General features: G+C 37.2%; 1 protein-coding gene across 1 annotated transcript in view; it reads right to left on the bottom strand.

The window, feature by feature from the left end:
• Positions 1-3,341: 3,341 nt before the first annotated feature.
• Positions 3,342-16,122, bottom strand: part of LOC128652517 (F-box only protein 36-like) — a 98,583-nt gene continuing 85,802 nt past the window's right edge. Inside the window, exons 3-4 of the mRNA XM_053705452.1 lie at positions 7,041-7,213; positions 3,342-3,500 (exon numbers count right to left, since the gene is read on the bottom strand). Of these exons, the coding sequence (XP_053561427.1) occupies positions 3,342-3,500; positions 7,041-7,213 (332 nt within the window). The remainder of the gene's footprint in view (positions 3,501-7,040; positions 7,214-16,122) is intronic.

The raw sequence follows: 16,122 nt of genomic DNA, 5'->3' as shown, positions 1-16,122 counted from the left end.
AAACCGTATTTATCTACTTGTTGTATTGTTTTGGAAAAAATTGAAAACTAATAAAAATTATTGAAATTTAAAAAAAAAAAACATGGGGGTGTGTCCGGGCTATGGCTGAAGTTAGCCGCTAAACTGGGAGCTCTGCCTGAAAGCTTTACATTCCGCCGTTTAATCCATCTTCTATAAAGCCATCCAGCATGGAATTCTATTTTATATTACAGTAGATACTTTGCTGGTTTGGATGATACTTATATTGTGTGCTGCAGGACTCTTCCAACCGAACCGCAGAGGCTTTTTGGGGGCCCTTCTGTTAAAAATCTCAGCATCTCCCTTCCCCCCAGGAAACCAGGTATGCATAGAAGATCTTATCTTCTCTTTTCATCATTATATTCAATATGGAGCAGATAGTTATTGCTATAAAGGCTTTGCTGGAGAAACATGAGAAGAACAAAGGCAAAAAAAACACAGTTCCATAAATGCAACATGGAGATTTATTTTTTGCATATTCAGTTATATTCTGTGTTCTAAAAAAGTGAAAAACTAAGTTTGGAAACCAGTGGTTTATGGGATGCCGCATATTAATAACTTACTATTACATTAATATTTCTAATCATAAAATCTATAAATATCATGGACATTCTGTACATATTTGTTCTTCTAAATATTTCTGCCACTAGTGATGCAAAACTTTTCTAATATTCTCTATAATTCTATAAAAACAAGTTGGTTATAAATAAAACTTATGTTTAATGTTTAAATATACAGGGTTAGCAGATACAATTTACACCTAACTGTAAGATGCTGATGGGCAACAGAAAGCCCCTAGTATCACAGGCAGTGCTCAGACTTCCTGTGTGACTTCCTGTCTTTTAAATGGGCAAGTAAGTTCTTTCAGCCAACATATACAGTATATATTTACCCACCTTCCGGCAACACTTGTCATCCATTTATTACCCAGCTGAACTAATCCCCTCAATATCTTCCTATTATATTATCCCTCTAATTTAAAAATTATTATTATTATCATTTATTTGTATAGCGCCGCCAAATTCTGTAGCGCTGGGTACAGTGATAGTGGTATGCAATGACAAGGATTTGTGATAAAATACAAAACATAACAAAACTAAACAAATCTAGTACAGGAGGAAGAGGGCCCTGCTCCGGAGAGCTCACAGTCTACAGTCTATACAAAAATATACTCATGAACATTTTTTTGGCATAGCAAGAGGAAATACATTCAACCCATTATATAAAACTGTTGCTTATTTTTACTAAAATATATCTGCCAGTACTATTCACAACGAGATGAATTGCAGGTGAATTGTAGGCAATGTGAAATCTTTCATTAACTATGCATTATGAAGAGTCAAACCAAGTGAGAATCTCCTGCAAGAAGAGATGAGTTAGCCCTGCACCATGCATAGTTTTTAGGTGAATTGTACACAGCAATAACTATGCAATGTGCAGGGATAACTGCATTTGGCCCTTCATAATGCATAGTTAATAGCATTCACCTCTAAATGAATTGACCCCTTCTGTATAGATTTAATGTCATCCAAACCTCTCTATTGGTGGTAATCATTACATCCATCTGCACCTCAAGCTTAAAGGGACACAACACAAATTTTTTCTTTCGTGATTCAGACAGAGCATGACATTTTAAGCAACTTTCTAAGTTACTCCTATTATCAAATTTTCTTCATTCTCTTGGTATCTTTATTTGAAATGCAAGAATGTAAGTTTAGATGCCGGCCCATTTTTGGTGAACAACCTGGGTTGTCCTTGCTGATTGGTGGATAAATTCATCCACCAATAAAAAAGTGCTATCCAGAGTTCTGAACCAAATAAAAAGCTTAGATGCCTTCTTTTTCAAATAAACATAGCAAGAGAACGAAGAAAAAAAATTAATAGGAGTAAATTAGAAAGTTGCTTAAAATTGTATGCTCTATCTGAATCATGAAAGAAAAAAAATTGGGTTCAGTGTCCCTTTAATCAAGTAATCTTGCTAATGCAAAGTTTTCATAGTTTGGAGTGTGTATATTAATATGATAACATTATTGAATTTTATAGTAATCTAACAGTATAGGCAATTATTTTGGTGTTTTCAATTAGAAAAGTTAATTAATTATATCAAATATATGTAAAAACATTAGGCCTAGATTATGTACTGGAGGACCACAAACAAAATATATATCTCCCACAATTCATAAGGACCTTATAAAAGTTCTGGTTGTCCAAGGACTACCTAGCCACACTCTCAATCAACCCATTCCCAAACCAGCTCTGCCTAACTCCCTGCCCAGCTTCATTCATTTTTCATTCAAGGGACATGAAACCCCAAAAATGTATTTCATGATTCAGATAGGGAATACAATTTTAAACAACTTTCTAATTTACTTCTATTATCTAATTTGTTTCATTCTCTTGGTATCATTTGTTGAAGGAGCAGCAATGAACTAATGGTTTCTAACTGAACACATGGGTGAGCCAATAACAATCATTATATATCTGCAGCCACCAATCAGCAGCTAGAACCTAGGTTCTTTGCTTCTCCTGAGCTTACCTAGATAAACCTTTCAGCAAAGGATAACAAGAGAAGGAAGCAAATTAAATAATAGAAGTAAATTGGAAATTTGTTTAAACTTGTATTTTCTATCTGAATCATGAAAGAAAAAATGTGGGTTTCATGTCCCTTTAACTCCACCCCAGATTTAATCTAGATCTGCCCTCAATGTATTTTGACTTAGCTTCCAGATCTAGCCAGAACTAAACCACCAACTTCTCCATCCTAAATAATCTCCAGGAAATGCACAACGGTATGGCTAGGACTCCTAACTTCAGCACAAACTGGTTAATTACAATGGCAAGAGCAGATTAATCCACCTCAAGCAAATAAATTCTTGAATTCTGCCCTGTTTGTGAATCTCAAGGGCTGGATTTGGATTCCAGTTTAAAAAAATAAGTATAATCAGATTTGAATGTTACATACTGTTTGTTTTTATATTAACATATTAATATTAATACCCATTATCCCAATAATTACATAATAGTAGCATTAAATTTAGTAACACAATAACTCACCTACAACGTATTATTTTATAATCAGAATAGAATGCAGAACTTGCCACTGAAGTAGTCCACAATGCATGTAGCATTCACTGCAAACACTGCATTAGATAGTTGAGGTACTTGGTTTACAACTGGGATACAAAGATTGCATTCATTTCACTGAGGTGCCTCACAGTTCTTGGAAGCAGAAAGTTTGTGTCTTTAATACAAAAAATAATGTGTTTTAACTGTATAGGGAATTAACAGGTACAATAACATTTATTCTCAAGAATCATTGTTCATTAAAACCAAGTAGTCTTCCTTCTTATCATCCAAACTGGGAAGTGTGTTCGATCATAACTTTTTGCCCTTGAAGAAGCTGCAGAACGTGCAGAATAAGCAGTTTTACGGTTTTCTTGTTTAGATTTTATTTCTTCCCAAAACTTGTCACTATTACACAGCTGTAAAGCAAGATGTTCACTCGTAAAAATCAGTAGTGCAAGGTACAAACTGACTGCAGATAATAGCATTTTGCCCTTAAAGTGCCCTTGCTACACATCGATTCTTTAGGTCAGTTTAGGATCTGATCTTTATCTCGTCTTAACTGACTACATTTTTACAAACACTTTTTGCTGCCACATAAAAATATTGATGAGTTGCCGCCATTGATAGGAAGTTGATATAAATCATTGAACAAGGTAGAGAAAGCTTTAAAGTGATGGTAAATCCGAGCTTTAAAAAACGTTTGGATTTACCATCACTAAAAAGAATCTGCTGTTTCAGTGATGTTTGTAAAAAAAAAAAAAGTGCTAAACTCACCCTTTCTGTGCCGCGGCTCCTTGCTACAGTCAGCACCTCTGGCCGCCCATGGCACAGCACTCTTTTCTCAATGAGGTGACACTTCCACCTCTAAACCAATAGATGTGCTAGTCATATGACTATGTTCTTTATGCTAGCACGCTATTGGTTTAGAGGTGGAAACGTCACTTTATTGGTAAAGTTTAGCACCCTTTTTTTTCACTGAAAGTCCAGTTTATTTTTAATGATGTATAATCCTAGCATTTTTTAAACGCTTGCATTTACTATCACTTTAAAGCTTTCTCTACCTGCTTCAATGATTTATATCAACTTCCTATCAATGGCTGCAACTCATCAATATTTTTATGTGGAAGCAAAAAGAGTTTGTAAAAATGTAGTCAGTTAAGACGAGATAAAGATCAGATCCTAAACTGACCTAAATAATCGATGTGTAGCAAAGTGAGATAAACAAAAGCCTCTCTCTTGGAGCAGAGGAATAAGGACAATTTTCATAATGAAACTACAGCAAAATTAGACAAAATGAATCAACAATGAACAGTGCATAATTATTCCTATGCTTGATTAAACACTTTGGCCTAGAATGTAAGTGGACCACAATCAATAGATCAGGGTGTGCTAGCTTGTGCTCATCCACAAAGAATCAATCTAGTATTACACGTGAATGGTTAAACAATGTTCACCAAAGCCTCTTAACTTGGCTGAAATCCTATAAAATGGATAGCGCAGAGAGTGCCATTGGTGAATTCATTGCTGTTGTATTACAAGTATATTATCTTTATGAGACCTGAACTAAATGGTTATTGCTGGCTAGTTTGCATAAAAAAACAGGAAATTAAGGTTTATTAATAAGTAAAAAGTTTAGCCACCGAATTAAAGGGAAATGGCATGACAAAGGGGCTGGACTGAATAGGGGTCCTAATTTTATGTGTGTGTGTATATACAGTATATATATATATATATATATATATATATATATATATATATATATATATATATATATATATATATATATGTGTGTGTGTGTGTGTAAAAGGTTTTATGCTTAACCCCTTAATGACCACAGCATTTTTACATTTTATATCCGTTTGGGGCCAGGGCTATTTTTACATTTCTGTGGGGTTTGTGTTTAGCTGTAATTTTCCTCTTACTCATTTACTGTACCCACACATATTATATACAGTTTTTCTCGCCATTAAATGGACTTTCTAAAGATAAAATTTTTTTCATCATATCCTATAATTTACTAAAAAATTTTTTTATAAAATATGAGGAAAAAAATGGAAAAAAACACACTTTTTCTAACTTTGACCCCCCCCCCAAAATCTGTTACATATCTACAACCACCAAAAAATACCCATGCTAAATAGTTTCTAAATTTTGTCCTGAGTTTAGAAATACCCAATGTTTACATGTTCTTTGCTTTTTTTGCAAGTTATAGGGCAATAAATACAAGTAGCACTTTGCTATTTCCAAACTACTTTTTTTCAAAATTAGCGCTAGTTACATTGGAACACTGATATCTTTCAGAAATCCCTGAATATTCCTTGACATGTATTTATATATTTTTTAGAAGACATCCCAAAGTATTGATCTAGGCTTATTTTGGTATATTTCATGCCACCATTTCACCGCCAAATGCAATCAAATAAAAAAAATTGTTCACTTTTTCACAAACTTTAGGTTTCTCACTGAAATTATTTACAAGCAGCTTGTGCAATTATGGCACAAATGGTTGTAAATGCTTCTCTGTGATCCCCTTTGTTCAGAAATAGCAGACATTTATGTGTATTATGTCTATCAGTGAAGGGGTTAATTAGGGAGCTTGTAGGGAGCTTGCAGGGTTAATTTTAGCTTTAGTGTAGAGATCAGCCTCCCACCTGACACATCAGACCCCTGATCCCTCCCAAACAGCTCTCTTCCCTCCCCCACCCCACAATTGTCCCCGCCATCTTAAATACTGGCAGAAAGTCTGTCAGTACTAAAATAAAAGGTGTTTTTTTTTTTTGGTGTTTTTTTTTTTTTTAATTATTCTGCTGTGTAGGATCCCCCCTTAGCCCCCAACCTCCCTGATGCCCCCAAACAGCTCTCTAACCCTCCACCTCTACCTTATTGGGAGCCATCTTAGATCTTTTATTTAGCAATTTCCTCCCCCCTCCCACTTATTATCACAACATTTTTCCATAGTGTAGCGGTTCCCACCCGCTCCCGCCTCGTGCACACGCCCGTCCGCACTCCCGATGGCTCTGCCCACGTCCCCGCCTCTCAACTCTGCAAGGCAGACACCGATGGCCGCCCACCCGCCTCCCACATCGACTCCCACCCACCAACGATTACGGCCATCGATGTCCAATGCAGAGAGGGTACGTCCTTGGTCTTTAAGGACTTTTTTAGGAGGACATACCCTGTACCTCGCTGATCATTAAGGGGTTAAAGGGATATTAAACCCATTTTTTTTTCTTTAGTGATTCAGATAGAGCATGCAATTATCAAATTTTCTTTGTTCTCTTGTTATCTTTATTTGAAAAGCAGGAATGTAAAGCTTAGGAGGCGTCCCATTTTTGGTTCAGAACCTGGGTAGCGCTTGCTGATTGGTGGCTAAATGTAGCCACAAATAAGCAAACACTATCCAGGGTGCTGAACCAAAATCTGGCTGTCTCGTAAGCTTAAATTCATGCTTTTCAAATAAAGATAACAAGAGAATGAAGAAATGCATGCTGTATTGGAATCATTAAAGAAAACAATTTGGGTTTAGTATCCCTTTAAGTATCAATAAAATAGTATTGGACGGAAGAAATGAAGAACTCTGCTAATGTGAGCAATTTTTTTGCACTCCATCGGCTTACATCTAGAATTTGTTTAGCTCTCAAACTTAAATTTGCCTTTCTAAAATTCTTTGGGGGACCTCACAGTACCGACTTCTTAGATCATCTCACCAGAGCAGAGAGGTTTAGGTCATCTGTCCCAATGTGAGAGTAATAGAAGCCCTGGAGAAAGCTATGAGTATGTGGCTACTATAGAGAGATCTTGTCTTTATTTTTCACTATTGCTTCAAATATAAGTTTCTTGATTTCTTCCAATATATTAAACCAGCTGTTTCATCAATGGATCATATTAACTATGTTCACTTAAATAAAGCAAGATCAGAGTTCACATGATGTTAAGAGAAGTTACCTGTTGCTTACCGTATAGAACGTCTTACATGTGTCTGCCACTCTCTGGATGTCATCTTCAGCAAGAAAAGACAGGATATGGATCTTGAGCTTATCAGGCAATCGAACTAGGAAGTCAATATGTCCTCTACAAATGTTCATTATATATTCCAGAGTGTCATTGCCAAATGTTGTTCTTATTTTGCCTAGATAAGAAGAATACAAACAGGCTAAGCTATAAATTATACTGTGTGCGAGAAAGTGATCACTGGGATGTTGCCAAACCTACAACACAAAAGAAAGGTATTAACCAAGGTAGATTTATTGACAGATACACAGTACATTAGAATATTTACAGTAGTAACACTGGCAGGGGGTTGTTGACACATATTACTAATATGTTTTTTTTTCTAAGATCTAAAAATGTTAATACAATTAATTTTGCACAGGCTTGTATGAACAGTATTATTTGCTGCTGACCTAATTACTTCTGAAAAGACAAGTGAAGTATAGGTTATATTTTTTTATTTTTTCACATCCTCCTTAGTTTCAAAAGGCAGCATGAGAGCCAAGATTATAAAAAACTATGAATCTAATTTTGCACAATACTGTCTTGGATGAAGGGTTTATCGCGGGTGTTTGCCTGCGTTGGGTCTACCACTCGTATTACAAGATGAAAGTAAACACGTACACGATTACCTCATCCTGGTTAACTGTTTTGCAAAACAAAAAAGTGTCACAAAACACATCAAGAATACATTATAAAGTACAGTTACACATAATAACATCATCTAATATTTTTTTTTTTAAATGCACAAAAAAAGGGCTCAAAGATATGAGGTCTCAGGGTGTTAGAGAAAAAAAGGCAGGCAAAGGGCCTTTAACATAAAGATACATAAATATACATATCTAAAGATGTTTATGTATATACTGTATATTTCATGCACAAAGGAGAGCACTCACAGGTCTTTAATCTTCAAAAATGTATCTTTAATTAAAGATTCACATCACAGATAAGTTAAGTCGATGTTTCGGGTCAAATAGTGAGCCTTTCTCAGAACAATCTATGGTTAAATGAAAACATGTAGCATTAATCTAGAGTGCTATAGAACAGTGATTTGCAACCTTTTTTTTTGCTGTGGCACAACTTTTTTACATTAAAAAATCCTGTGGCACACCACCATCCCAAAGATTTTTACAAAATCACACATTGTAGCCTAATAAAGGATATATATACAGTGTATATCCTATTTATAAAAGGCCAGGTGTGGGTTTTGTCTGAAGCTGTCATGCGCAGTAGAGAAAGGCACGAGACAAACACACCTTGGCCTTTGAGAGAGTCCCTAGCTGATCTGCCAGCCCGCGGCAGAAGTGTGCATGGTCGGGCATGAGCAGGGGCGTGGGTCGACGTGAAGGGGCATGGTCATGCGTGATGCCCGCGAATGGGGCTTGACCGGGCATGAAAGGGGAGAGAGTGCAAAAGAGAGGGGTGGAGAGAGAGCGCAAAAGAGAGGGGGGAGAGAGAGCGCAAAAGAGAGGGGGAGAGAGAGCGCAAAAGAGAGGGGGGAGAGAGAGCTCAAAAGAGAGGGGGAGAGAGAGAGCAAAAGAGAGGGGAGAGAGAGCGCAAAAGAGAGGGGGGAGAGAGAGAGTGCAAAAGAGAGGGGGGAGAGAGCGCAAAAGAGAGGGGGGAGAGAGAGAGCTCAAAAGAGAGGGGGGAGAGAAAGCGCAAAAGAGAGGGGGGAGAGAGAGAGCTCAAAAGAGAGGGGGAGAGAGAGCGCAAAAGAGAGGGGGGAGAGAGAGCGCAAAAGAGAGGGGGGAGAGAGTGCAAAAGAGAGGGGGGAGAGAGAGAGCGCAAAAGAGAGGGGGGAGAGAAAGAGCGCAAAAGAGAGGGGGGAGAAAGAGAGCGCAAAAGAGAGGGGGGAGAGAGAGAGAGCGCAAAAGAGAGGGGGAGAGAGAGAGCGCAAAAGAGAGGGGGGAGAGAGAAAGCTCAAAAGAGAGGGGGAGAGAGAGAGCAAAAGAGACGGGGAGAGAGAGAGAGACAAAGAGAGGGGGAAGGAGAGAGCGCAAGGGGTGGGACCGCTGTACTGCAAAAAATGGCCTCGTGTGAACGGGCCTTTAGGACTAGTATATATATATATATTATATATATATATACACACACACTGTACTGTGCTGTCATGCCATGCCTCCTACAAACTATACATGACATATTGACATTCATTCACAAACAATCATAATGATTGTCTATGAATTAATGTCAATCGTCATGGTTTTAAAATGATGCCTGATGAGCCTGTCACACTACCTCCCAGTATTTCTAAATTTTAAAGAGGGACACCCCCGCACTGTTGTCAGTCTGCCGCGGCACACCTGAGGATCTCTCACGGCACACTAGTGTGCCACGGCACACTGGTTGAAAAACACTGCTATAGAATATGCACACATAGATTATTACAAAACAAATTCATATATAAACACCCCCAATAGTCTCCCCTTATTAAAACACAGTGATATTAAAAATCTGACAGTTGAAAACCTGACATTTAAAACATTTCTAGCAAAATAAAACAATGTTATACATCTATTGCCATTTCATTGCAATGTGAATAACATGAACATTACAACATAATTTCAGCAATAGAGGGGTTAATAACAATGGCACCCGATTAAGTTCAAACATCAATTGATTAAAGCATAGTGGGTGGAACAAGAAATAATCTTAGTAACCTGGGATAAATCCTACAAACAGTAACATCGATTAACAATAGTGATATCTTAATTTATGTGACTGCATAGGGATCAAAGTGTATAAACATCAAATATCTTATTAACCACAAAATGTTGCACAAACATAAAAAGAATATTGAATACCTTAACATGATACAAATGTAGCGTCTCAACGCCGACATTCCAAGAACAAGTGTAAAGCTCTAACGGGGTTTCCCTACCAAAATACTCGCTCTGGACTATACGTCACTCTGCATTATGGATAATGATAATGGCCTGTTCGCTTATAACGATAAGGATGCAGAACGTATCCTACAAGCCTGTGATATTAAAGAGATTGGGGAGTCACCCATCAACCCTATATCACAGATTATTGAATACTAAAGCAGGAAGGAAGTAGATTATACTCTTCATTTCAAATTATTTAGTGGACTATTCTAAAACGAAACACATTCCACATGGATTTCAAAAAAAAAAAAAAATTGCCTACTATTGGGCGCAATAATGTTGATCTCTGTAAAATGTGGTGTTGTAATTGCCAACCAAATGCTCCCTTGATTGGGTAATAATAAAACCTAACCTAAGTTACACTAACACCTAACACTACACTATATTAACTTATTTCCTAAATTAAATACAATTAAATAAATTAGCAAAAGTACAAAAAAACCCGGGGGGGGGGGGCTTTTTTATTTTGTTAGGGGGATTAGATTAGGTGTAATAAGTTTTAAAAATCTTGTAATTTGTTTTTTATTTCTGTACTGTAGTGTTTTTTTTTGTACTTTAGCTAATTTTATTTAATTGTATTTAATTTATGTAAGTTTATTTAATTATAGTGTAGTGTTAGGTGTTATTGTAACTTAGGTTAGGTTTTATTTTACAGGTACTTTTGTATTTATTTTAGCTAGGTAGTTTATTAAATAGTTAATAACTGTTTAGTAACTATTCTACCTAGTTAAAATAAATACAAATAAATAAAAAGAGAGAAGCGCTCAACCTGGGAATGAACAATAGCATAATAGCTTGTTCTATGGCTAGTTACCACCCTAGAAGCAGCCTCTTTTTGCTCAAAATGTGCCTTTCACAGAGAAGAACTTTCCTGTAGCATATCAGCTCTGATCCTGACTTAACAGTGCAGCCCAGCCCCGAAATACCAGGCAATCCCTCTCTGAACAAGAGAAACAGCAAAACCCCAGACGTACGTTTCGGCCTATTGTGGGCCTCGTCAGTGAGGTGCAGCCATATCCCTCTAGGCACACTGAGCAACGGGTCCACGTCTAGAAGCAGCCTCTTTTTGCTCAAAATGTGCCTTTCACAGAGAAGAACTTTCCTGTAGCATATCAGTCTGATCCTGACTTAACAGTGCAGTCCAGCCCCGAAATACCAGGCAATCCCTCTCTGAACAAGGAGAAACAGCAAAACCCCAGACGTACGTGTCGGGCCTATTGTGGGCCTCGTCAGTGAGGTGCAGCCATATCCCTCTAGGCACACTGAGCAACGGGTCCACGTCTGGATTCCCGCATCACACTTAGGGAGACTTCCCTAAGTGGTCATAATTTGCATAAATAAAAAGAGAGAAGCGCTCAACGTACGTCTGGGGTTTTGCTGTTTCTCTTGTTCAGAGAAGGATTGCCTGGTATTTCGGGGCTGGACTGTACTGTGAAGTCAGGATCAGACTGATATGCTTCAGGAAAGTTCTTCTCTGTGAAAGGCACATGTTGAGCAAAAAGAGGCTGCTTCTTGGGTGGTAACTAGCCATAGAACAAGCTATTATGCTATTGTTCATTTCCCAGGTTGAGCGCTTTCTCTCTTTTTATTTATGCAAATTATGACATTTTGGGAAGTCTCCCTAAGTGTGATGCGGGGAATCCAGACGTGGACCCGTGCTCAGTGTGCCTAAAGGGATATTGGCTGCACCTAACTGACGAGGCCCACAATAGGCCGAAACGTACGTCTGGGGTTTTTGCTGTTTCTCTCGTTCAGAGAAGGATTGCCTGGTATTTCAGGGGGGGCTGGGACTGTACTGTGAAGTCAGGATCAGACCTGATATGCTTCAGGAAAGTTCTTCTCTGTGAAAGGCACATGTTGAGCAAAAGAGGCTGCTTCTTGGGTGGTAACTAGCCATAGAACAAGCCTATTATGCTTATTGTTCCGTTTCCAGGTTGAGCCGCTTCTCTCTTTTTATTTATGTAAAATAAATCACAAACTTGCCTGTAAAATAAAAATAACCCCTAAACTAGATACAATGTAACTATTAGTTATATTGTAGTTACCTTAGGATTTATTTTATAGGTAAGTATTTAGTTTTAAATAGGAATAATTTAGTTAATGATATGAATTTTATTTAGATTTATTTAAATTATATTTAAGTTAGGGGGGTTAGTGTTATACTTAGGTTTAGTGGTTAATAAATTTAGAATAGTGGCGGCGACGTTGGGGGCGGCAGATTAGGGGTTCATAAATATAATGTAGGTGTTGGTGATGTTGGGGGCAGCAGATTAGGGGTTAATAAGTATAATGTAGGTGGCGGCGATGTTGGGGCAGCAGATTAGGGGTTAATAAGTATAATGTAGGTGGCGGCGATGTCCAGAGCGGCAGATTAGGGGTTAATAGTTATAATGTAGATGTCGGGGGTGGCAGGTTAGGGGTTAATACGTGTAAGATTAGGGGTGTTTAGACTTGGGGTTCATGTTAAGGTGTTAGGTGTAGACATAAATTTTATTTCCCCATAGGAATCAATGGGCTGCGTTAAGGAGCTTTACGCTGCTTTTTTGCAGGTGTTAGACTTTTTTTCAGCTGGCTCTCCCCGTTGATTCCTATGGGGAAATCGTGCACAAGCACGTTACACCAGCTCACCGCTAACATAAGCAGCGCTGGTATTGGAGTGAGATGTGGAGCAAAATTTTGCTCAATGCTCACTTCTTGTCTGTTAACGCCGGGTTTGTAAAAACCCATAATATCAGCGCTGTCTGTAAGTGAGCAGTGAGCATAAACTGCTCGTTAGCACCGCATAGCCTCTAACGCAAAACTCGTAATCTAGGTGTAAGTTTTTTATATCTTTGTATTTACAAAAGCAATAATGAGCAACAATGCAAGTTGAATGCAAAACTATATTCAAAACCAACAGATCGAAATACATTGTTAAAGTTTCAGAGTTTCCATCCTCCACATCTGAAATTTGGAATTTTAAAATTACAACTACTAGGAGTTATCAGAAATAACACTGAGGCAGCTGACAAACTTGCTCAGTTTAAAGGGACAGTATACACTCATTTTCATATAACTGCATGTAATAGACACTACTATAAAGAATAAGATGCACAGATACTGATATTAAAATCCAGTATCAAACTGTTTACAAACTTACTTACGAAGCTTCCAGTTTAACTCTGTTGAAAAGGTAGCAGGACATGCCCACTGCAAGTTTGAAATAAGACCTACCTCCCCCCCCCCTCCCCATTCTTTTGCATATGAAAAGGCCCTTTACACAAACAGGAGCAAGATGGAGAAAGTAGCTGACAGTATTCACATAAAACTTTGGGGCCTTGGTTAGGAGTCTCTGAAAATCAGAGCAATGTTATTTTAAAAAAATCAAAACCTATACATTTTTTTTAAAAACAACTCAATGGGCCTATAAAGATAGATCATTTACAAAACATTTATGCAAAGAAAAAATGAGTGTATAATGTCCCTTTAACCTCATGAGGGATACATTTTGGAAGAGGATATAAACTTAAGATATTTTGTGGAATGAGATTGCACATTTCAGAGTCAGGGATCACCATCATTACACGTAGGAGTTGCAAGAAACAGACCCTAAGGCACTTAACTTCATTACTACATTTTATCCCTAGTAATATAGTCAAAAACACTGGCTAAAATTGGTTTATTTTATCAGAAGATCCTACTTTACCTTTTAAAGTTGTAAAACCTCCATGTATGGTATATAAAAAAGGGAAAAGCCTTAGAACCATGTTAGTCAAACAAAACATGATACACACTGTGATTTGCAGACTTGGCTACCTAAGCCAAGTCCAGTTGCTTTAAATGTGGCAGTTGTTTTCACTTGTAATACAATGCTGACAGGTGACCATTTTAGCCATCCCTATACGAACAAACAGTACACGATTAGACATAGACTCGCATGCACTTCGGAATATGTGGTATACATTATTATTTGCCCCTGGGAAAGTATTGATGGGTAATACCTGCACTACTTTTATAACGCGCCTGGCCTGGCCAAAAGAGTGCCATTAGGTCAGCCTACAAAAATCATGAGAGTGATCAACAAATGGCACGTCACTTTTTTAGATCATGGCCATACAATTGCTATGATGAGACTATGCTAATAGGTAAGGTCCGCCCTCTCAGTAAAAGGTGGTAATAGGGAGGAGGAACTTTTAAAAAGGGGAGGCTCGGTTTGATTCATAGGCTTGGCACAATATGCCCTATAAGTCTTAACACACACTTAGATGTATCACTGTTCTATTAACATCATGGTTAATACATTGTATAATGGTGCCTGGTTACTAATAAAAAAAAATTGTGCCTATACACGTTAAAGTTAATCTTTTGGAGTCCCTTGGGACTGGTTTGTAGTTATTAACTTAGGGACCAGATTTCTTTCTCTCTTTGTAGAGTGGATGAAAGAATAATTTTGTTCATTGTTTATTAGGATTTAAACATTGTTCGGTTGCCTTTTATTCACGATGTATGATAAATTGTTTAGTCAACTCATCTCTTATCCCATGTTGTTTAAAGCATAATATGAGCTGTGGTATATCACTATAAATTCCAAAATAACCGTAATATGATTAATTGGAAATGCGACAGTTCTAATGCAAGACTACACTTCCTGAAATGCATTTATAATGCTCATAGAATGTATCATATAGGTTTAGCCTACTCGCTCTTATTCAATGTTTTAAACATATTATGAGCTGTGTCAACCTGAGCTGTGATATATCACTTTAAATTCGAATATAACCGCAACATGACTAATTGAGAATGTGATATTTTTGAGTGCAAACTGTACCATTTGAATATATTTATAAACTCTCATAGAAATGGATCATATAGGTGTTTGGAACTATCCATTAAATGACTCTAGCATATTAGAATTTTCAGCATCAGTAATATATATGCCCGGTATAAACCACAAATCGCTAGTTGCCCGTTTGACACACCCCCTCTCACTCCCATAAGTCAGGTGATACATGCAGAGTGAACGTATAGTCCAGCAGCGAGTATTTTTAGTAGGGAACCCTGTTAGAGCTTTACACTTGTTCTTGGAATGGGGCTCTTGAGAAGCTACATTTGTTAAGGTATTCAATATTCTTTTATGTTTGTGCAACATTTGTGGTTAATAAGATATTTGGATGTTTATACCCTGATCCTTATGCAGTTCACATAAATATAGATATCGCTATAGTTAACAATTCCCTTGTAACAAGATATCTGGCTAAGGCAGCGTTTGTATCGATGTTACTGTTTGTAGGATATATCTCAGGTCTAACTACGATTCTTTCCGGTTCACCGACTATGCTTTATCAATTGATAGTTTGAAAGTTATCGGTTGCCATTGTTATTAACCCCTCTATTGTCAAAACCTATGTTGTAAGTTCATGTCATTCACATTTGCAATGAAATGGCTTATATGTATAACATTGTTTTATTTGCTGGAAATGTTTTAACTGTCAGCTTTTTTAATATCACTGTGTGTGAATAAGGGGAGACTATTGGGGTGTTTATATATGAATTTGTTTTGTGATATCTATTTGTGCATATCTCTATAGCACTCTAGATTAATGTACATTGTTTGATTTATCCATAGATTGTCTTGTGAAAGGCTCACTATTTGAGCCGAAACATAGACTTAACTTATATGTGATGTGAATCATCAATTAAAGCAGTGTCGGCTGGTGACTTTTGAATATGGTGGGGGTAAAGATACTTTTTTGAAGATTAGAGACCTGTGAGTGCCCTTCTTTGTGCTATGATATTCTGTTCTATTTTTTGAGGAGTCACTTGGGCAATGTATACAATATACAGGAGTGAGTGCATACCACTGGTGTAATTAATATACATATATATATATATATATATATATATATATATATATACACATAACAGGTATACCTCACTTATACAGCGGGGTTAGGGACCGGAGCTTTGCTGTAAAGTGAAAACCGCCTTAAAGTGAAACAATGTGGTTTTAGTTTTTTTTTCACTTGCCAGTGTGTTTAAAAACTTGAAATCATGCTTGAACTAACAAACAGTATATTAGGGGTACAGCACAGTCTTTAATTAGTATTCAATAAAAACTGTACCTGTAAAATAGTGACAATTACTGTAGACACTGAGACACAGATTGCACTGTAATGCTGTA

This window comes from Bombina bombina, chromosome 3, assembly GCF_027579735.1.
Source record: "Bombina bombina isolate aBomBom1 chromosome 3, aBomBom1.pri, whole genome shotgun sequence".
Classification (NCBI taxonomy): domain Eukaryota; kingdom Metazoa; phylum Chordata; class Amphibia; order Anura; family Bombinatoridae; genus Bombina; species Bombina bombina.
The sequence above is the reverse complement of the archived record's forward strand: the minus strand, read 5'-3'. Positions and strand labels throughout refer to the sequence as shown.